Source organism: Palaemon carinicauda, chromosome 9 (genome assembly GCF_036898095.1).
Source record: "Palaemon carinicauda isolate YSFRI2023 chromosome 9, ASM3689809v2, whole genome shotgun sequence".
Taxonomy (NCBI): Eukaryota; Metazoa; Arthropoda; class Malacostraca; order Decapoda; family Palaemonidae; genus Palaemon; species Palaemon carinicauda.
The window spans coordinates 104,888,896-104,911,458 of record NC_090733.1 but is presented as its reverse complement, the minus strand read 5'-3'; the positions used below and the strand labels follow the sequence as shown (position 1 = coordinate 104,911,458).

General features: G+C 45.7%; 1 protein-coding gene across 1 annotated transcript in view; it reads left to right on the top strand.

Annotated features, from left to right (window-relative positions):
• The first annotated feature begins 386 nt into the window (after nucleotides 1-386).
• Nucleotides 387-22,563, top strand: part of PIG-F (phosphatidylinositol glycan anchor biosynthesis class F) — a 101,006-nt gene continuing 78,829 nt past the window's right edge. Inside the window, exon 1 of the mRNA XM_068380169.1 lies at nucleotides 387-788. Coding sequence (XP_068236270.1) covers nucleotides 528-788 — 261 coding nt within the window. The 5' untranslated portion in view covers nucleotides 387-527. The remainder of the gene's footprint in view (nucleotides 789-22,563) is intronic.

Sequence of the window (22,563 nt, the reverse complement as noted above, 5' to 3'; positions counted from 1 at the left end):
AAACAAACTAAATTAAAAGGAAAGTGAATATATAATTCGAATACATTTTGTTACGTAGCCAACAACATAATCCAATCCAATATTAACTCCAAACACAGTGACACAGGTTCAGGTTCTAGGGTGAGGCATAGCCTTTACAACGGAGCCTCCAAAAGTTATCATCTTATACTGTTGTGTCTTTTCTTCCACATCAGGTTTAATACTTCTTTTTTCTTTTCTATATTTGTTTCACTAAGTAAAAATAATCCTAATATTTTATTTGGGTCTTCCTCGTATGGTTGTTGTAGCTAAATTACTTCCTTCCTTCTCTATATTCCTCGCAACACGACAAAAAATGTATCAAATCTTCCTCCTCATTTTCACAAAAATTACAGTTTACATTCACCCCCCCTTTACAATTTTTAGTTTTAACGTATTGGTTCTTGCTCTAAAAGATATCACTGAATCAGATAACCTCAAGTGAATAATGTTAACTGAACGCGACTTGTGCTACTTAAAAGCAATTGAACACACCCAAACTGTAGGCGATGATATCATCACGAGGCGTTTTGTTGTGGAATTTACCTCGGTATTCTAAGTTCATTATTAGTTTCATTCTTGATTTATCTATTTTATGTTACTTGGTTTATTCCAATTATCGCCTGGAAGACTGTTTGCCGGCAATCAGGCTTTATAGTTTGTCCCTCGTCGCCGTAGAATTCCTTTTGAAGTTATGCCCGAGGAATTCCTCGCCTGACAGTAACACCTCTGCCTTAGGAAGGACCAAGACGAGGAATAAGTCGTCGAAGGTAATACCTGACTTATCTTATAGATAGATTTGCACAACATTTTCTATGTTACATTTTGTACCCTCCTGCAATTAGATATGAAACCTTAGCGGGATTCTTGGGACTATGTAGAATTTTGGGACAAACCTAATCTTTCTCTTGATGCTGTACTTGACCTATCAGCGTTTACTAATAAGATAATGTCTATCGTAATCTAAAATACCTTATTTTATTATTCAACCGGAGTTAGTATTGTTTGCTAGGACTATGCAAGTTAAGAATATGGGAGTGTAATAGGGGCTTCGCAGTGGTGCTTAGACCCCCCAGTTGTTTGGTAGATAAGGATATGACTCCTATGTTAGGTTAGGTGGGGAACCTGAGGTTATGTGGTGTTCTTGTGTCTTTCCCGGATAAAATGTATTTTTTTCAGTCGGCCCGAAAAATTACAAAGGCTCTGAATTTTGCCAATACAGTATTTTTAATCCCTTCTACTGCTGTCGGAAACCATTATGGAACCTTTCTATGGTGGGTGTTTTTTTTGTCTGATGTCACCGTCCGGCAACACTTCGTCCTCATCTTTTTGTCCAATGACTTTTCGTCCGATGGACTTTGGTCCAACCATTTACTTCATTTCTGTGTTAAAAGTTTATACCTTATTGGCTTTTATAATAAAGTAATATTCTCATTTTCTAATTACTCCATTAGTCATGCTTAACATTCTCTTTTTCCTTCTCTCTCTTTAGTGTGGTACTATATATACTGTGTATAGTGTGCTGCAAGTTTAGTACTTCAGTTTCTGAATCTGCCCATCCTGAAATGGCAAAGTTCATACAATCAATGAAAAAGAAAAGTAAAGTAGTCGATGATTGTAATTACATCTACGATTTTCATTCAACTAATGCAAAACTTGGAAAAGAATACTGGAGGTGTGAGAAAAGGGAGCTGTGTACAGTGCGCATTCACACCGTTACGGAAGACAATGTACCAAAATTTATTTCTCTTCTGGTGAGCACCTTCATCACGCAAATTTAGATGCGTTAAATGCTAGAAAAGCAGTTGCAGAAGTTAAGGAAGAAGTGATTGAAATCATAGCAGCAAGTTCGCGTAGCATATCGAGAAAGTTTACAGAGATAACTGAAAGTACTTGCTCCCAGCTCCCTCGTGTGCAAGTTCGCCGAAAGTAATACCCCTATTAAATAGTGTGGTTTGTATAGTTGGGAAAAATACAAATTATCTACGAATTTGTCATATCAGTGCATGTTTGTCTCTTCTGGGGCAGTCCATATTAAGAAAAACTTGATCTAGGTCTCAAAGAAAAATGTAACAAACACTGAATTTTGTCTTAAAATAAGATGTTTTTCAGCATTAGCATTTCTCCTTACTGAAGATGTTGAAGAGGAGGCCTATGAGGAATTGGTAGACGATGACAAAATACCTTCCAAAATTATTTCTTACTTTGATGTGACTTACATGGGAGTTGTAAGAGGACTTGGTGTAAGACGAAGGAGAGATCCATCTATTCTCCCATTAGATGTATGGAATGTTAATGAGCGTATTCTTAAAGATTTACCAAGCACAAGTAATGATTCAGAGAGTTTTCATTTTGCTATAAAATGTTCAGCGGGTTTAATTTTCTATTGGGAAAGTTATGGATTGGCTAGAGTTTTTTCTTTTTTCTTTTATGGATTGAAACGATTTAAAATTGGACCAGAAGTCCATCGAACGAAAAGACATTTGACAAAAAGACGTGGACGAAGTATTGTCGGACGAAGTGACATCGAACGAAAAGTCGGTACAATCCTTTCTAAATCAGCGGCCAGTTCCTCCCGCATACATAGAAAATGGGAATTTTCTTCCCATTTTCTAGTCAATTGTAAGATGTTTTTTCAGCAAATCCTTTGCACAAGAACACCACCTAACAAACTCCACTTAATTTAACCTACAAGTCGTGTCCTTACCTACTTAATTAACGGGGGCTCTAACCTCGGCAACCCCCCTTAGACTCCAGTATTCTTAGACGGCCCTTATCATACATAAAGGTGCCCACTATCATGCATAGCCTACACCCAAACAATATTAACAAAGTAATAGATTTCTATAAAAAAAAAATTCTCACTTTGTTTCTATCGTCATCTTGTCACCTGCCACTGGAACCTCCTCCCTTCAGACAGTTCAGAAAAATCTGGTCGATATGCAAAGTCTCCACCACTTTGCGTTATCTGTTTGAATAGAATAAGGGCCAATGTTTTATATGCTAAACGTTTGGTTAATTATTTGATTAAATTTCATTAGACTCCACCCACCTCAATGCTCTATTTTATATTTAGTCAATAATGTCAAATGGAAGCCAAGTCAATTTTCGAACCGATGCTGGAGCGCAAAACTACAACTCTCCCCTTTGTTGAGTTTGTATATCAATGGTTTTATTCAGTCAGTTATACAACATTTCCTAGCAGTGTATTATAAGAGGAATATGATTTATTGTTGTTCTGTTTTATCATCTTACGTTGAGCAAGATTGTTTGAACTTGAAAGTTAAACATTATAGGCTGTTATAAATGCTAGCCCACTGAGCTGATGTACGTAGCGAAACATGTTCTGTTCGCCAGAACATAGGATCAATGAAATAATGTTAATTCGTGAGTGAAGCGAGCTATGGCTGAGCAAAGACCAATGAATAATTAAATATTGTTAATTTGTTATAGCATCATGCAGGTATATACATTCAATTAAGGACTTTTTATGGTACCATGAACACTATTAAGAATGACTCCATAGAAAATGGGATTTAAGAATCATGTTTTCTATGCATTTGGAAGGCTTGTCGAACAAGAGCTGTAATGCTTTGATCCTAATTCTTTACTACTGTGTTACTATTTTTTCTTTTTATTAAGGTAACTTTTTATAACAATGAAAAGTTTTTGAAGACTATAAATGGTGGCAACAACAAAGTTTAAACATGCTGATATAAATGACTTAAAATAAGGCTGGTATGTGTACTGTATTTTAAGGGGTTTTGAATATTATTGATAACAATACCTACCGCAACTTCATAGCTTTTCAGTTATGGTAGTTTATCCTCCAAAAAATATTATGTATTTTTGCCAGAAATAATTATAAAAAATGTTCAAGGTACCATAAAGTGCACAAAGGAACAGTCTTATTTCTCCTAATTTGTTTAGTGTACTAAAATTATTATTATTTGATATTATTGTTATTATTATAAGCTAAGCTACAACCCTAATTGGAAAACCAGGATGCTATAAGCCCAAGGGCTTTGACAGGGAAAAATAGCCCAGGGAGGAAAGGAAACAAGGAAATAAATAAACTACTAGAGAAGTAATGAACAATCAAAATAAAATATAAGAACACATAGGACATTAAATTAGATATTTCATTTATAAACTATAAAAACTAAAAAAACCAAGAGGAAGAGGAACAATTTAGAATAATGTGCCCGAGTGTGCCCTCAAGCAAGAGAACTCTACCCCCAAGAAAGTGGAAGACCATTGTACAGAGGCTATGGCACTTCCCAAGAATAGAGAACAGTGGTTTGATTTTGGAGTGTCCATCTAGAAGAGCTTACATAGCCTATATTTGTATTTCTGCCTGGTCCACCACAATTTTAATTCTTAATGAAAGTTGGTAGATCAGATATCACACTTTTGCTGAGGCATAGCAAAAAAAAAAGTTTAATCCAATTTTACCAAATCAAAGAGAGACACCCTAGCCTTTGGTATCCGCAACTAAGTTTACCTACATTGGCATGTCTTTACCAGTGAGAGTATTGCCCCCTGTGACCCCCAGGTAACCTCTACTAGGACTAGTTAGTGGCTGCGTCTGCCGTTCTACAAATTCCTTGAATGACCCCACCTACCCTTAGGGTGGTGTGCTCTTATCACAATATACTGAAAAGAATATCTTACATTTGTGTCTCACATGAGCACAGTTTTGTCTAGACCCCTACAGAAGGGGGAAAACCTTGTTTATCTTTGTTTTCAAATACTGTAATGAGTCATGGTATAGACAATAATTTGTATTTGTTCCGTAACTGGAATACAAACCACGCTATTTAATAGGGGTATTATTTTCGGTGTAGCTGAAATGATGAGCCATTAATTTTTAACGAGGGTTAACTACCCACACCGCTAGTTAGCGTGGGTAGGGAGGGTTGCTACCGCTCCCCCTCACACACCTGTGATTGAGCTCACTTTGCTTTCGGCTCGGATGGTGAATGGATGTTGCTGCTCTCATCCTCGCCGACAATTGGCAGCCATTAATGCTTTTTGTTCTTTACTTTTCTCTTAGACTGTTTACGTGAAGTTGGCTTCTGTGACCATGCGCACCTGCCCTGGTCTTCCCGACCGCCCCTGTGAAACATTCATGTCGGCGGTCGAGACCGATCCTCACGCCCTTTGTCCTTCTTGCAGAGGCCAACGGTGTGATGGTGTCAACAAGTGTAGTGAGTGTAGGGAGTGGTCTTCTTCCCAGTGGGAGAGGTTTTCGCGATGGCGGAAGAAGTCCAAGTGGGATATTTCTCTTTCGAAGGTTGCTTCGAAGGAAGAAAAACCCAAGGCCTCTTCTTCCCAAACCTCCTCCAAAGCTCCTACTCAGTCGGTCTCTTTCGAGAGACCGTCGGGTAGTAGCGTAGACCGAATTATTTCTGTCCAACCCTGGGTCTCGAGAGATGACGTTGCTTCCCCTAGCGAAGCAGCACCACCTCTCCCCTCGGGGCAGGCCTTATCACTAACTTCTGTTTTCCAGATTTGGGGCTCACGGGTTCGCCCTCCCAAGGTTTTGCTTGATTACATTCGCATGGGTGCTTCTGTCAAGCAGTCGTCGTCACCGTCAGAGGTAGATCCCCTGATACTTGTCGACGTTGTTGTGTCAGATGTCTCATGCGGTGTCACCCATCTCCTCTGCCACTCTAGACTCTACGATAGCTGACGGCTTAGTTTCCCCCGTTCCTGACCATCCTCCGAGGGGGAAACTTAAGTTCATCATCAGTCTCTCCTGCTAGTGTTTCTCTCCCTCGGGGGAGTTTACTTACAGAGACTCCTCTTCGGAGGACTGCTGACGGTCAGCTTGCTGATCCAACGGCCCCCAGAAGGCTCGCCTTTCTCTTCGCCTTAGAGGCCTTCCTTCACCTGCGGTGAGGAGGCGCCTCTTTGGTTCAATGTCGTCTATGCAGTCCCCCTTAGAGGAGCCTCTAGACTGATCGTCCATCACTGCACCTGCAACCAGTCTTGTGACTTCGGTCCTGGAGCTCTCTGCAGATCATTCGCGATCTCCTTTGGTGGATGGTCATCCTTTTAAAGGACACGTCGACCATCCACCCGATAGACTTGCCGACCTTCCATCGCCGTTCCTGCGTGGGCCTAACAAGGCTCCACCTAAGTGCGCTATTGCACGCCAATGTACCGCGCACCACGCAACCTGACCAGTGCTCACTAGCAGCTCGTCAGGCCCCTAACACTGCGGCGCACCACCCATCTTGCTCGCCCTTACACAGGGCAACAACCTCACACGCTTATGTGCCTACGCCCCTACTAGACCAGAGATCTCCCATGCGCCATGCTCGCTCACATGCGCACACGTGCCAGGGCTCTCCTGCATGGATGCACCCTGTGCCTACGCGCCCACAATCTCCTACGTGCCAGCGCCCACCTGCGCGCCAATGTTCTCTTGCGCAACAGCGCTCTCCCGCGCTCCAACATGTGCGCCCCACATCACGCTCTCCTGAGTGCCATCTTGTGTGCCAGCCAACGCGCCAGTCAAAACCAGCTCGCCATCACTCTCCTGCACGCAAGTTCGTAGGTGAGGCATCAACCCTGTTGCCCTCACCTGCATGCCAACTTTTACCGACGCGCCATCTTTCTCCTTTGCGTGCGCCCTCTCTCTCCTAAAGACTCGCGCCAACGTTCTACTGTGCGCCCGCGCGCTCGAAGACATTCTCCTGCGAGCGGGTGCCCTAATTCTTCGACACACGTGCGAACACTCCCACGCGCCTGCATGCACATCGGGATTCTCCTGCGCGCACGCGCGATTATTCTTACGCGTGCGCGCTAGCACCGATATTCTCCCTCACGTGAGCACCATTACTCTCCCTTGCGCGAGCGCCAATATCCGCGTACGAGCATGCGCACCAAAAGAAACGACGTCCGGCAAGGTCGCCATCGCCTCATTCCCCTCCCCGCAAGCGCATACCACCGCGCATTGTGGGAGAAGGGAAACATGCTGAGGGGTTCAGGATCCCAAAGCTACTTCCTAAGGCAAACCCACCCATTCCAGTAACTCCTCCCAGGGAACCTTCGGTCCCTTTCCCTTCACGGGGTATGTTTGACAGTGCGTCTGTCAGCCAACAGCCCTGGTTCAGTACCCTGATCAGAGCCGTAACCCAGGCTTTCAAGCCTGTCCTCTCTGATCTAGGACATGGAACCATGGCTTCCTCTACCCCTTTGAACAGGAAAAGAGAAGTTTGGACGCGGTCACTTTCCCGAGGGCGAAACTGACTCCACTCAGACCATCAAGGCAAGTTCCTCCTATTTCTCGGACTAACTCTCCATCCCTTTCGGACGAAGATCTCCCGTCACCAAGGAAACCACGCGAAGAGAGATTTTCCCCCATCGCACCAATGGAGGAAACCTCTCTTCACGCCGAGAGTTCTTCACAGTCCGTGAATAGAAAGGACATGCAACACTCATCAATGTTGGAGTCTTACATCCTTCCCCGGAAGAAATCTAAAGACTCCAAAACATTGCCAAAGTCCTCCACTAGGGCTAGGATGGAGCCAGCCAGCCACTCAGGGAATGTCCGTGACTCTCCCCAAGAAGAGCCTTTGGGGATAGAAGGAGACTTCGCTGCAAGTCCTACAACAGGAGGAGACCAGCAGGAGTCAGAACATGCATTTTGGCAGGTTCTGACTCTAATGAGGGTTCTCAACGGGTTTTCCGACCCAGAGATCCAACCTCGAGAGGGCAAAGACACGGTCCTAGACCGCGTCTTTGGTACTCAAAACCCCTCTAAGACCAGTGCAGCCCTGCCCTGGTCTCAAGTGGTAAAGAGTACCAGGGACAAGATTGCCCAGCAGCTCTCCGAGATGTCCTCCTCCGACAGTTCCGGTACCACGAACAAGCTCCTCCCACCTCCTTGCGTACAGCAGAGGAGGTACTTCGAGATCCTGGAGGAGCCTTGTTCAGCTTTTCCGCTTCACCACTCGCTGGAAGAGCTAACCAGGGGAGTCCAACCGGCAGGTCTCGTTCTCGGCAGCCGAGATCCTCAACCAGGAGAAGGTCACGAAGTATGCTATGCAAGCTACTGTACTTGGTGGCTTGATATCTGGTTGGGAACCTTAGGTATCCTGATACGATCTGAGGATTTCTGCAAGGAACGTACCAGGAAAGGTGTGGAAACCTTCCTTCTCTCAGGTACTCGCACGATCGAGTTTCTTGCCCACCAAGTCTCGAACTTGTGGGGAAATACCATCCTGAAACGTCGGGATGCTGTAGCTGAGAGATTACACCAGAAGGTCCCTATCGCCGAGATCAATAGGCTCAGACATTCCTCCATAGAGGGGTCTCTTCTGTTCGAGCCTAAAGATGTGGAACATGCTGCTGAGAGGTAAAGGAAGTCCCATCAAGACTCCCTCCTCCATAGGGCTTTAACGTCTAAGCCCTATAAACCTCCAGCACCACAGCAGTCGCGTCCAACCAAGACCACTACGACGACAACTACAGCGAAGACAATGTTGTCTAAGCCCTAAAAAGTCCTCCAGGGGAGGTAAAAATCCTAGAGGAAGCAGCCAAGGCTGCAAACGCTAGGATAGGCAGTCCCCCTGCATTTCCACCAGTGGGGGGATGCCTACAGAGTTACGCAAACCGATGGAAGCAACTTGGGGCTGATTCCTGGATAATCTCCATGATCACTGTAGGATATCGCGTCCCGTTCATAACATCTCTACCTCCCCTGACCAGGAATCCAGTGTCATTGAACTCCCTCGCCATGGGATCGGCAAGGGGGCAAGCCCTTCGGGCAGAAGTCCAGACCCTGTTGAAGAAGGGCGCTCTCCAAGAGGTCTCCAACGGATCCCCAGGCTTCTTCAGTCGACTTTCTTGTAAAGAAGGCGTCTGGAGGCTGGAGACCAGTCATTGACCTCTCAGCTCTGAACAAGTTTGTCAAACAAACTCCGTTCAGCATGGAGACGGCAGACACGGTCAGACTAGCAGTAAGACCACAAGACTTCATGTGCACACTGGACCTAAAGGACGCGTACTTCCAGATCCCAGTCCATCCGTCGTCAAGGATGTACTTAAGATTCAGCCTGGACAACAGAATATACCAGTTCAAGGTGCTGTGCTTCGGTCTTTCCACATCACCACAAGTCTTCACCAAAGTGTTCCCCCTCGTATCATCTTGGGCACACAGGATTGATATCCGTCTCCTCCGTTATCTGGACGATTGGCTAATCCTAGAAGACTCGGTGTCAACCCTTCTTCAACACCGAGACAAACTTCTGAGACTACCAAGATCTGGGGATCATGGTAAATCTCGAGAAGTCCTTTTTGCTTCCCACTCAAAGACTGGTATACTTAGGCATGATTATAGACGTCATTCCCCACAAAGCCTTCCCATCAGACGACAGGATAGCAAGGCTGAGAAAGGTCGCAAGACCTTTTCTCAGACGAGAACTTCCAGCCCAATCGTGGCTACGTCTCCTCAGTCACCTTTCATTGCTGGCCCGTCTAGTTCCCAATGGTCGCCTCAGGGTGGGATCCCTCCAGTGGGGACTCAAGTCCCAGTGGAATCAAGCATATGACTCCCTGGACATCCAGATCCCCATGTGACCTGCAGAACTGACAGACCTCCAGTGGTGGGTGACAGACGAGAATCTATGAAAGGGAGTGGATCTTCTCGTTCTCCCCCCGGATTTGATGCTGTTTTCAGACGCTTCAAAAAAAGGGTGGGAGGGCCCCACGTGCTGCACCACACGACCTCAGGCCTCTGGTCAGAGTTAGAAAAGTACTGTACCACCATATGAATCTAGAGATGAAGGCCATCTTTCTGGCCCTTCAACAGTTCCAACAGTACCTGGCAAGTCACTCTGTGGTGGTGATGAGTGATAACACCACAGTAGTGGCCTACATCAACAAACAAGGAGGTAGTTTTTCGCAGCAACTATCCCATCTAGCAGTAGAGATACTGAGATGGGCCAAAATCCACTCGATACCACTATCAGCACGCTTCATTCCAGGCAAAAGGAATTTGCTCGCCGATAACCTGAGCAGAGCATATCAGATAGTGAGTACCGATTGGTCTTTGGATCATCTAGTAGCCAACAAAGTCCTGACTTTGTGGGGTTCTCCGACTGTGGACCTCTTCGCAACAGCCTTGAACTTCAGGCTCCCGCTGTACTGTTCCCCAGTTCCAGACCCCAAGGCGCTCTGGCAAGATGCTTTCCAACAACAGTGGGACAACATCGACGTTTATGCCTTTCCCCCGTTCTGTCTGATGAGGAGGGTACTCAACAAAACCAGAAGATCGGTCAATCTTTCAATGACCCTCATAGCTCCGCTATGGCATCACGCAGAATGGTTCCCGGACCTTCTACAACTCCTAACGAAGCCACCAAGAGAACTCCCGCCACGACACAATCTACTCAAACAACCACACACCAACATCTTCCACAAAGCCGTAGCTTCGCTACGACTTCATGCCTGGAGACTATCCAGCATCTCATCTCAGAGAGGATTTTCGCAACAAGTTGTGAATAGGATGTCTGGACATCTGCGGAAATCATCGGCACCAGTCTACCAGGCAAAGTGGAAAGTCTTCTGTGTTTGGTGTCGTGGAAGGGATATCTCTCCATTCGATGCCACTATTCCAGCAATAGCGGAGTTCCTCGTGTATTTGCGTGAAGAAATGCGCCTATAAGTCTCGGCAGTGAAAGGCTATCGCTCAGCCTTAAGCCTTGCCTTCAGACTGAAAGGAATGGACATTTCTTCATCGCTAGAACTTTCTCTACTCATACGGAGTTATGAACTTACTTGGCCCCCAGTCAGAAGTAAGACCTCCCCCCAGGGAACGTGGTTCGAGTTCTCAGGTCTCTTAAGAGACTTCCCTATGAACCATTACGTTAGGCAACAGATCGCACCTGACTTGGAAGATGGTGTTAGCTTTGGCCTCGGCCAAGCGAGTCAGCGTACTTCATGGTCTCTCATATGACATCGCTCATTCAAGGGGATGGGGAGAGGTAACGTTCAGCTTCGTCCCTGAGTTTATTGCTAAGACTCAGAACCCGGGAGTACTGTAGTGGATCCTCGATTCGACTCCTTCCGGATTTCTAGTCTCCGCACTGTAACAGATGACCCAGACATTCTCTTACTATGCCCAGTATGGAGCTTGAGGCTGTACCTCAAGAGAACAGCCGCAGCCCGTACTCGTGTGCCAGCACTATTCGTCAGCACAGGAAGGACTAAGAGGAGGGTCACCAAGAACACCATCTCAGCATGGATTTGCAGGGTCGCTGACCTTGCACTGAATCCAGACCCTCCTCCGTCACGTCGCCCCAGAGCACATGATATCGGGCATAGCTACGTCCCTGGCCTTCAAAAGAAATTATTCAGTGATGCAGGTTCTTCAAGCTGGTGTGTGGAAATGTCAAAACACGTTCACATCCCAATACCTGCAAGACGTGACTCACAGGAGACTCTATACGTTTTCTATCGGTCCTGTGGTGGCTGCACGACAGCTGGTTTAAAACCTCAAGCTCTTTATTGTACAAGTAGCAGAAGGTTAAGGGCATTGTTACCCGGTTTTAGTCTGCATGAATGAAAAGGTTTGACTGGCCCTTATTCTTTGCTTCATCATCCCCTCTCTTGGGGAAAGCAGCATCCTGGGTTCTCTGCATAGCTGACCTCAACCACTGCAGGTAAACCATGCTCCCTTGTGTATCTAGTATTAAGATTAAATTTGTTGCGTCCCCATACCCTGACGAGGTGGTATTGGGAAAGTCCTAGTGCACAGTTTTCCATCTAAAGAACTTCGGAACAACTTTCTAGGACAAGTCACACTTCTACATACCTTCACACACAGCTTGTATAGGCCGCAGACTTTGCGTGGCAAGGTTTTAGCGAGGTAGTCCTTATTTCTTGAGTGCTAACACACTCAGGTAAGGAGCCCCCGGGCAAAGCCAAAAATCCCAGACTGGCTGGGACGTCCACCCTTCCTAATGGGTGAGTCACCCCTATTAAATAGCGTGGTTTGTATGCCAGTTACGGAAAAAATGACATTCGTAGATAATTTGTATTTTTCCTAACTATACAAACCTTAGCTATTTAACCAAACTTGCCTGCCAGCCCTATCCCCCTTGAAGTCCTACCTCCAAGCAAAGTGAGCTCAATCACAGGTGTGTGAGGGGGAGTGGTAGCAAGCTACCCTCGCTACCCCCGCTAACTAGCGGTGTGGGTAGGTAACCCTCGTTAGAAATTAATGGCTCGTCATTTCAGCTGCACCGAAAGTAATACCCCTATTAAATAGCTAAGGTTTGTATAGTTAGGAAAAATACAAATTATCTACGAATTTGTCATTTTTAAAGCCTATCAAACTTATTTTAGGCCACGTAGCTCTAATCTCTCATTATCCAAAGGGTTATTTTTTCTGATGGGTAAAACGATTTAGCCAGTACTGTATACTGTTTACCTGACCTACTGGGTGTAGGGCATTGCACAAACCTGAAACAAAAGTATAACTATGACACAATTTAAATGGGCAGATGATAAGTAAAAGATCATTTACAGTACAGATAAGATTTGTTTATTTAGATCTATAAATGGTTACTTTACACTTCGTCACACTGCTCTATAATGTGGATTGGGCTGTATTCAATCACCCTTTTTTCTCACTCTTTCTTTCTTTTATGTTTAACATATAAATAAATGCATTACTTAATGATTAATATTGGTTTTGAGGGAAGTGATTACTGCACAAGAAGAGAATACGGTACTACTATATTCAGGAGTATCTTGAATGCTGTCTCTAAAGTATGACGATACCCCTTTTATTTCATAATCTGTTGTCCCATGCACCATCAGGGACAAAAACACAAGAGTTTCAACTAGTGGAAACATGACTTACTTTATAACTGAAGGCTTAATTAGCTGGAAAAGCCGGATGCTATAAGCCCAGGTGCTCCAACAGGAAAAATAGCCCAGTAAGGAAAGGAAACAAGGAAAAAAAATATTTTAAGAACAGTAACAATAATAAAATAGATTTTTCAATATTAATCTTACCCGATAATCATGTAGCTGTCAACTCCGTTGCCCGACAGAAATCTACGGACGGGATACGCCAGCGATCGCTATACAAGAGGGGGGTGTACTCACCAGCGCCATCTGTGGTCAGGTACTGCAGTACTTCTTGTCAACACCACCTCAATTTTTCCTCTGTCGTGCCGCCGGCAAGACCTACATGGATACGCTCTTGATTTTGGAGTCTTTGTTCACGGTTTTGGTGAAGTATTGCTCTGAAATTTAGCTTTCGCTATACAGGAAGCTTTTCCCTTAGCTTAGATAGCTTTTGGATTGATTTTAAACGATCTTTGCTTTAATTTGGAAACCCCCCTTGACTGTTCTCTAATTCAAGATGTCCGACCATTCTCAAGCTCCTAGACAAAGACGATGTAGTGTTAGGACTTGTAATAGGCGTCTTCCGAAGGCCTCGGTTGATCCTCACACCGTTTGTTCCGACTGTAGGGGAAAATCCTGTCAGTTGGAAGATCGATGTGAGGAATGTGCCGGGCTTTCGGAATTCGATTTTAATGAATTCCTCAAGTATACGGCTAAGTTAGAGAGGGAGAGAGTTAGGAGGAGTTCTTCTCGCTCTTTGGTTTATTCCTCCCCCCATGATCCTCAACCTTTTCCTTCCCCTGTAGTGGTGACCCCCGAACCTATTACTAGTGCTCAGCCTGATATGTCGGATGTGTTACGTGCCATTCAGGCTTTAGGTGATAAGGTGGAGTCTGTAGTGAGTGACCACAAGTTTCTCTTGGCAGATGTCAAGGAACTTAAAGTGAAAAGTGCAGTGGGAAGTGGTAGTGCCAGTGCTGTGCCTAGTGTCAGTGTCAGTGTTGCGCATGAGGATACTTCTGTGCGTGCCAGTCGTCCTCCCAGTCCGGGACCTCTTGCAAGCTCCCAAGCCCAGGGGAGAAGCAATGTCGAAGGGCAAAAGGGTTCGGCAGGCCTTGATCGGCGCACAGTAGTATCCTCAGTGGTTGCGGGCGTATCTTATAGAGATCGTCACTTCCACTCTCAGACGATTGAGCCCTTAATTTCCTCGTCTGCGGAAGAAGTTTCCGGGAGGAAACGCTGGACCCAGGTCTCAAGGCCTCTTAAGCGTAAGGTCCAGACCGAGCGAGTCCAACAGCCCAGATGTAGCCACTGGGCTAGTTCGGACTCGCCGCAGTCATCTGATGGCTGCACGCCTCCTAAGAGAGGTAAAGCGATGCCTCAACAGGCCTCTGCCCCAACTTCTGTTGATCCCAAGTTGGCTATGCTGCAGACTATGCAGTCGCAGCTTGCGGTGTTGATGCAGGAGTTTCAGGCAGAGAAGGTTAGCACACCTGCGAGCGCTCCTCCACCTCTGCGCAGTCCACCTTGCCAGACGTATGATGTTGAGGTTCCTCAACCTGCCTCCATGCGTGAGCTGCCGCATTGGGAGTTGCCAGATACCAGCGCTGTGCAGCAACCTCCACTTTCCTTGAGGCAGGAGCCTCTTGCTATGCGGCAACCTCCTCAACACTTGAGGCAGGAGCCTTATGCTTTGCAGCAACCTCCTCTACCCTTGAGGCAGGAGCCTCATGCGTTGCGACAACCTCCTCCATCCTCGAGGCAGCAACCTCTTGCGTTGCGGCAACCTCCACCATCCTTGAGGCAGCAACCTCAACTCTTGCGGCAGCCACCTCAACTCTTGAGGCAAGAACCTCAACTCTTGAGGCGAGAACCTCAACTCTCGAGGCAAGCACCTCAACTCTTGAGGCAAGAACCTCAACTCTTGAGGCAAGAACCTCAACTCTTGAGGCAAGAACCTCAACTCTTGAGGCAAGAGCCTCTCTCTGCGCAGCCACCTCCTCAACCCTTGAGGCAGGCGCAACTCTTGAGGCAGGAACCTCATGCTATGAGGCAGCCACCTCAACGCATGCAGCAACCGCATTCTTCGCAGCATGAGCCTCTTCCCATTCAACATGAACCGCAGTCTATGCAGCATGAGCCTCATGCCTTACAGCATTCGCTTCTCACCTCACTTGCTCCTCAGACCCCCGCAGAACCTCCTTCATCCCAGCCTCATGACTTTGTCATTACCAGCCCTCATCCTCTTCAGCAGAGACTTGATGATGAACCCGCAAGTGCGCATGCACCCGTTCTTCAGGATTCAACCATTCAGCATACCGCTTTATCGTTACCTCTCGCTTCTCAACCCTCAGGTGATGAGGTTTCTGAGGATGAAGCTGCTCACCTGGATGATCCTTCTTCTGATGTGGAGGAACCCAAGTCGTTGCCACCCTCCATTGACTTTCGTAAGGTCCTGACGCTGTTCAGAGAGTTATACCCTGAACACTTTGTTTCTGCTACCCCTCGTTCTCCTCCATCCGAGTTTTCTCTAGGCATGCAGCCTATTAAGTCTGCCTACACTAAGCTTGTCTTCGCTAGATCATCAAAGAGAGCTTTGAGAATTTTAGGGGATTGGTTGCAGTCCAAGCAGCAACTGGGAAGGACGTCTTTTATGTTTCCTCCTCCTAAGCTGACTTCTAAGTCGGGCGTCTGGTATGCCACGGGAGAGGAACCAGGCTTGGCGATCCCTGCCTCTGCCCAGGCTGACTTCTCAAGTTTGGTTGACTCTCCCCGTAGGTCGGCTATGAGACGCTCTAAGGTCTGCTGGACCTTTTCTGATCTGGACCACTTCTTGAAGGGAGTCTTTCGCGCCTTTGAAATTTTTAATTTCCTCGACTGGTGCCTGGGGGCCTTGAGCAAGAAGACTGCCCCTTCTGACAAAGACTCGGCCATGCTGATCATGTCCTGTATGGACAAAGCAATTCGCGATGGTTCTGGCGAACTTGCTTCTATTTTTGTCTCGGGAGTCCTCAAGAAAAGGGAACAACTTTGCTCCTTCCTTTCTACTGGTATCACCTCTTGCCAGAGGTCACAGTTACTGTTTGCTCCTCTCTCCAAGTTCCTGTTTCCTGAGGATCTTATCAAAGAGATGGCTGCGGCTCTTATACAGAAGGATACGCATGACCTCGTGGCCTCTTCAGCACGTAAGGCTAAGGTTGTACCTTCAGTACCGAGAACTTACCGCACCCCAGTGGCTGATACACCTGCTACCAGATTTATTCCGCCCTTTCGTGGCAGAGCCCCCAGCCGAGGAAGTACCCGCCCAGACGGTCACAGGGGCAGGTCCAAGAAAGGTGCCAAGTCCACGAAAAGCAAGCATTGACTCTCCTCCTCTCCAGACAGCTGTAGGAGCCAGACTCAAGACCTTCTGGCAAGCCTGGGAAAGAAGAGGTGCAGACGCTCAGTCTGTCAAGTGGCTAAGGGAGGGTTACAGAATTCCGTTCTGCCGCAATCCCCCTCTGACCACTTCTCCCATCAACCTCTCTCCCAACTACAAGGAAAAGGACAAGAGGCTAGCGTTACATCAAGAGGTGTCGCTCCTGTTACAGAAGGAGGCAGTGGTGATAGTCCGGGATCATCAATCCCCGGGCTTTTACAACCGTCTCTTCCTGGTGGCCAAGAAGACAGGAGGTTGGAGACCGGTGCTGGACGTCAGTGCGCTCAATGCTTATGTCACCAAGCAGACGTTCACTATGGAGACGACGAAGTCGGTCCTAGCAGCGGTCAGGCAGGAGGACTGGATGGTCTCGTTGGATCTGAAAGACGCCTACTTTCACGTTCCCATCCATCCAGACTCCCAACCTTTTCTGAGATTCGTCTTTGGAGAGGTTGTGTACCAATTCCAAGCCCTGTGTTTTGGCCTAAGCACGGCACCTCTGGTGTTTACGCGACTGATGAGGAATATTGCGAAATTCCTTCACTTGGCGGACATCAGAGCCTCCCTTTATTTAGACGACTGGCTTTTAAGAGCCCCCACAAGTCGTCGCTGTCTGGAGAGTCTCAGATGGACTTTGGATTTGACCAAGGAACTGGGTCTATTGGTCAATTTAGAGAAGTCCCAGCTTGTTCCTTCCCAAACCATCGTTTACCTGGGAATGGAGATTCAGAGTCAGGCTTTTCGGGCTTTTCCGTCGGCCCCAAGAATCAACCAAGCCCTAGAGTGCATCCTGAGCATGCTGAAGAACAGATGCTCGGTGAGACAGTGGATGAGTCTAACAGGGACTCTGTCATCGTTAGCCCTGTTCACCGAGTTAGGGAGACTCCACCTCCGCCCCCTTCAGTACCATCTAGCAGCTCACTGGGACAAGGATATGACGCTCGAGGCGGTCTCTATTCCTGTTACCAAAGAAATGAGGACTACTCTAATGTGGTGGAAGAGCAACATCCTTCTCAAGGAGGGTCTCTCTTTAGCTGTTCAGACCCCCGATCTTCATCTCTACTCGGACGCATCAGACTCGGGCTGGGGCGCGACCTTGGACGGACAGGAATGCTCGGGGACATGGAACAAGGAACAGGAAACGCTTCACATCAATTGCAAGGAGTTGTTGGCAGTACATCTGGCCTTAATGAACTTCAAGTCCCTCCTGCTAAACAAGGTGGTGGAGGTGAACTCCGACAACACCACAGCCTTGGCGTACATCTCCAAGCAGGGAGGGACTCATTCGAGGAAGCTGTTCGAGATAGCAAGGGACCTCCTCATTTGGTCAAGAAGTCGAAAGCTCACGCTGGTAACGAGATTCATTCAGGGCAATATGAATGTCTCGGCAGATCGCCTCAGCAGGAAGGGTCAAGTCATCCCCACAGAATGGACCCTTCACAAGAACGTGTGCAACAGGCTTTGGGCCTTGTGGGGTCAGCCAACGATAGATCTGTTCGCTACCTCGATGACCAAGAGGCTCCCATTGTACTGTTCCCCGATCCCAGACCCGGCAGCAGTTCACGTGGATGCTTTTCTGCTGGATTGGTCCCACCTCGACCTGTATGCATTCCCGCCGTTCAAGATCATCAACAGGGTTCTTCAGAAGTTCGTCTCTCACGAAGGGACACGGCTGACGCTGGTTGCTCCCCTTTGGCCTGCAAGAGAATGGTTCACAGAGGTACTGCAATGGCTGGTCGACGTTCCCAGGACTCTCCCTCTAAGAGTGGACCTTCTACGTCAACCTCACGTAAACAAGGTACACCCAAGCCTCCACGCTCTTTGTCTGACTGCCTTCAGACTATCGAAAGACTCTCTAGAGCTAGAGGCTTTTCGAAGGAGGCAGCCAGAGCAAGGAGGATATCCACTCGCAGAGTCTATCAATCCAAGTGGGAAGTCTTCCGAAGCTGGTGCAGAGCCAATGCAGTTTCCTCTACCAGTACCACTGTAACCCAAGTTGCTGACTTCCTGTTACATCTTAGGAATGTTAGATCTCTTTCGGCTCCTACGATCAAGGGGTACAGAAGTATGTTGGCAGCAGTTTTCCGCCACAGAGGCTTGGATCTTTCCTCCAACAAAGATCTACAGGACATCCTTAGGTCTTTTGAGACCTCTAAAGAACGTCGCTTGTCCACTCCAGGCTGGAATCTAGACGTAGTCCTAAGGTTCCTTATGTCACCTAGATTTGAACCTCTCCAGTCAGCCTCTTTCAAAGACCTTACTCTCAAAACTCTTTTCCTCGTCTGCCTTGCAACAGCCAAAAGAGTTAGTGAGGTTCACGCCTTCAGCAGGAACATAGGATTCACATCTGAAACAGCTACATGTTCCTTACAGCTCGGTTTTTTGGCAAAAAATGAACTTCCTTCACGTCCTTGGCCTAGATCGTTCGAAATTCCTAGCCTTTCCAACATGGTGGGTAACGAACTAGAGAGAGTTCTTTGCCCTGTCAGAGCTCTAAAGTACTATCTTAAAAGGTCAAAGCCTATACGAGGGCAATCAGAGGCCTTATGGTGTGCCATTAAGAAACCTTCGATGCCTATGTCCAAGAACGCAGTTTCTTATTACATAAGGCTTCTGATTAGAGAAGCTCATTCTCACATGAAGGATGAAGACCTTGCTTTGCTGAAGGTAAGGACACACGAAGTGAGAGCTGTGGCTACTTCAGTGGCCTTCAAACAGAACCGTTCTCTGCAGAGTATTATGGATGCAACCTATTGGAGGAGCAAGTCAGTGTTTGCATCATTCTATCTCAAAGATGTCCAGTCTCTTTACGAGAACTGCTACACCCTGGGACCATTCGTAGCAGCGAGTGCAGTAGTAGGTGAGGGCTCAACCACTACATTCCCTTAATCCCATAACCTTTTTTAACCTTTCTCTTGAATGCTTTTATTGTTGTTTTGGGTTGTTACGGTGGGCTAAGAAGCCTTCCGCATCCTTGTTGATTTGGCGGGTGGTCAATTCTTTCTTGAGAAGCGCCTAGGTTAGAGGTTGTGTTGAGGTCCTTTAGTATGGGTTGCAGCCCTTTATACTTCAGCACCTTAGAGTTGTTCAGCCTCCTAAGAGGACCGCTGCGCTCAGTAAGGAAGACGTACTTATTAAAGGCAGAGTAATGGTTCAAGTCGACTTCCTTACCAGGTACTTATAATTTCATTTGTTATTTTGAATAACTGATAATATGAAATACGGGATACTTAGCTTCTTGATTAACATGTACACTGGTTTTCACCCACCCCCCTGGGTGTGAATCAGCTACATGATTATCGGGTAAGATTAATATTGAAAAATGTTATTTTCATTAGTAAAATAAATTTTTGAATATACTTACCCGATAATCATGATTTAATTGACCCACCCTTCCTCCCCATAGAGAACCAGTGGACCGAGGAAAAATTGAGGTGGTGTTGACAAGAAGTACTGCAGTACCTGACCACAGATGGCGCTGGTGAGTACACCCCCCTCTTGTATAGCGATCGCTGGCGTATCCCGTCCGTAGATTTCTGTCGGGCAACGGAGTTGACAGCTACATGATTATCGGGTAAGTATATTCAAAAATTTATTTTACTAATGAAAATAACATATTTCCCATATAAACTATACAACATTAACAAAACAAGAGGAAGAGAAATTAGAAAAGTGTGCCTGAGTGTACTCTAACCCTAGACGGTGGAAGACCATGGTACAGAGGCTATGGCACTACCCAAGAAGGGAGAACAATGGTTTGAATTTGGAGTGTCATTTTCCTAGAAGAGCTGCTTACCATTGATAAAGATTCTCTTCTACCCTTACTCTTTAGAAGAAAGTAGCCACTGAACAATTGCAGTGCCGTAGTTAACCCCTTGGAGGAAGAAGAATTGTTTGGTAATCTCGGTGTTGTCAGGTGTATGAGGACAGAGGGGAATTTGTAAAGAATAGGCCAGACTATTCGGTGTATGTGTAGGCAAAGGGAAAATATAAGGCATACATCAATTGAAGAATAAAAAACAAAAGGAAGTTATTATAATGATATTGGTGATTCATTCTGTGAGAGAGGCAGGCAGTGGAAGTCAGTTTAGAATGGTCATAATAGTGACTGTTTCATACCATGAGTATTGTGGCTTCAAATAAATAACATTCATACTTATACTGAAATGATAACTGTAAAGATAAACTGAAAACAAGATAGCAGTAAAGATAATGAGACCTATATGTAACATGGAACTTGGCTTAATAAGGAGTCCATCCCCCTCAGTAAAGATAATGAGACCTTTATATAACATGGCACTTGGCCTAATAATGATTCCACCCCCCTCCCTTTTGAATCACCTCTTGCAGCCTGTCGACTAGGTATGGATTTCTGGGTTTTTTATGAAGTGTGATTTTCCTCTAAGTATGTTCCATTCCCGTATTGTATGCTCGAGGAGCTGTTGCTTGGTTCTTTCTTCTGTCTCCCAGCCTTTATCAAGGATGGCCTGGATGGGAGAACGATGTTAAGAATAATAAAGCATTACTAATAGGATTGGCTAGTGCTAAAACAAAGATAATGTTTCAAGTTTTGACTACACTTAGTGAACAAACATAAATAGCATTGTAGAACAACCATTATGTTCACAAGCTCTGAATGAGGAGTAATCACAATTTATGCGCTTTACTTTGTTGGTTTCATGATGTTCATGTTCGTTCGTCAGTGGTAGTTTCATTTGTTCCTACATGAATGCAAACCCTTGTCATTCATATAGTTACACTCTATTGTTGTATTGCTGCTACCAAAATTAAGGAAATCCTGTGGGTCCGGCAACACAGTATGTTGGCCATTTTCCCTCTTGCGCTGGATAGGTGCGCTGGACCTTCCTTCTCGAACCCACTTCACTCTTGGTCGCTGTGCTGTATGGACGTCTGCTTGACCGCTGTCCATGCTGTGTTTTTTCAATATTAAACTTAGCCGGTGATCATATAAGCTGCAACTCTGTTGCTCGACAGAAAAACCTACGGTCAAAATACGCCAGCGATCGCTATGCAGGTGGGGGTGTACATCAACAGCGCCATCTGTCGAGCAGGTACTTAGTACTCCAAGTAAACAAAGAACCAATTTTCTCTGTCGGGCTACCGGCAAGACCTACTAATACGCTGTTACTAACTGGATTTGTTTTCACAACTATTTGGTGAAGTACACTATTCTAGTTTTGAGCTTTCGCTATGCAGGTGTTTTATCTTCATCTCAAAACTAGAACTCATTTTGGATAGATTTAATTATGGTGACAAAGAGAGTATGGACTCTCTTTCACTTTTAAATGGCCGACCCTTCCCTTAGACGGAAGTGTGTTTAGGTTTTTAGTAATTTTGCTTAACACATTATAGATCTATATATTTTATATCTCTTCGCCTTTATTAGGCCTCTTCGATTAACTTTCCATTTATTATAAACATATAAAATAAATTTTTATGTTTTGTTTATATGCGACCTTTCCTGATAGTAGGCGGTCCTAACTTGGAACCGAAGTTAATCAACGTTGAGCCCGTTATATCGTATTTAGCCTTTAAAGAATTTTAAACTTTTTAAATTTAATGTTTTATGAAAGAATTTCTTTGATAGTCTTCGTACTGTTTTCAAAGATGAACTAACGTTTAGTTTTTTAGACTACGCAATTGTTGACGTTCAGGACGTTCAACATGCGCTCTATCGTTACGATAGAGAGAGAGTGTTTCACGGTTTCACTTTGCAGTAAGAGTAAATCGATTCTGACGTTTCGTTCATTCTTTCTTAGCTTTAATGTTTTAAATTCTAAATTAAAGGAACTTTTTATTTGGAAAACCTTTCAGTTTTTTCCTTTAGTCAAATAACATGTTTTTTTTGACGATATATAATTGGGCTCTTCTCTTAGGTGCGAAATCAAGAGAGAGAGAGAGAGAGAGAGAGAGAGAGAGAGAGAGAGAGAGAGAGAGAGAGAGAGAGGGAGAGAGAGGAGAGAAAACGTTCCGTTCAAGCGGGTAACGTTGTTCTCGTGTTACTCTCCTCCCTAGTCGCTGTACGGGGAAGAAGGTAAAACGTTTCTAGGGTTTTATTCTTGTCCCCAGGCTATGTGCGGTGAGAGATTGTAAACGTAGTTTATTTGAACTAGTGTTTAGTCTCTTTCCCAGCCACTGAAATTTTTATCTTTATATATGTTTTCTGTTTTTTGCTAGCATTAATGAGCTTTATTATACGACTGATTTCGCAATTACTACCTTGAAGGGTAGAAGTG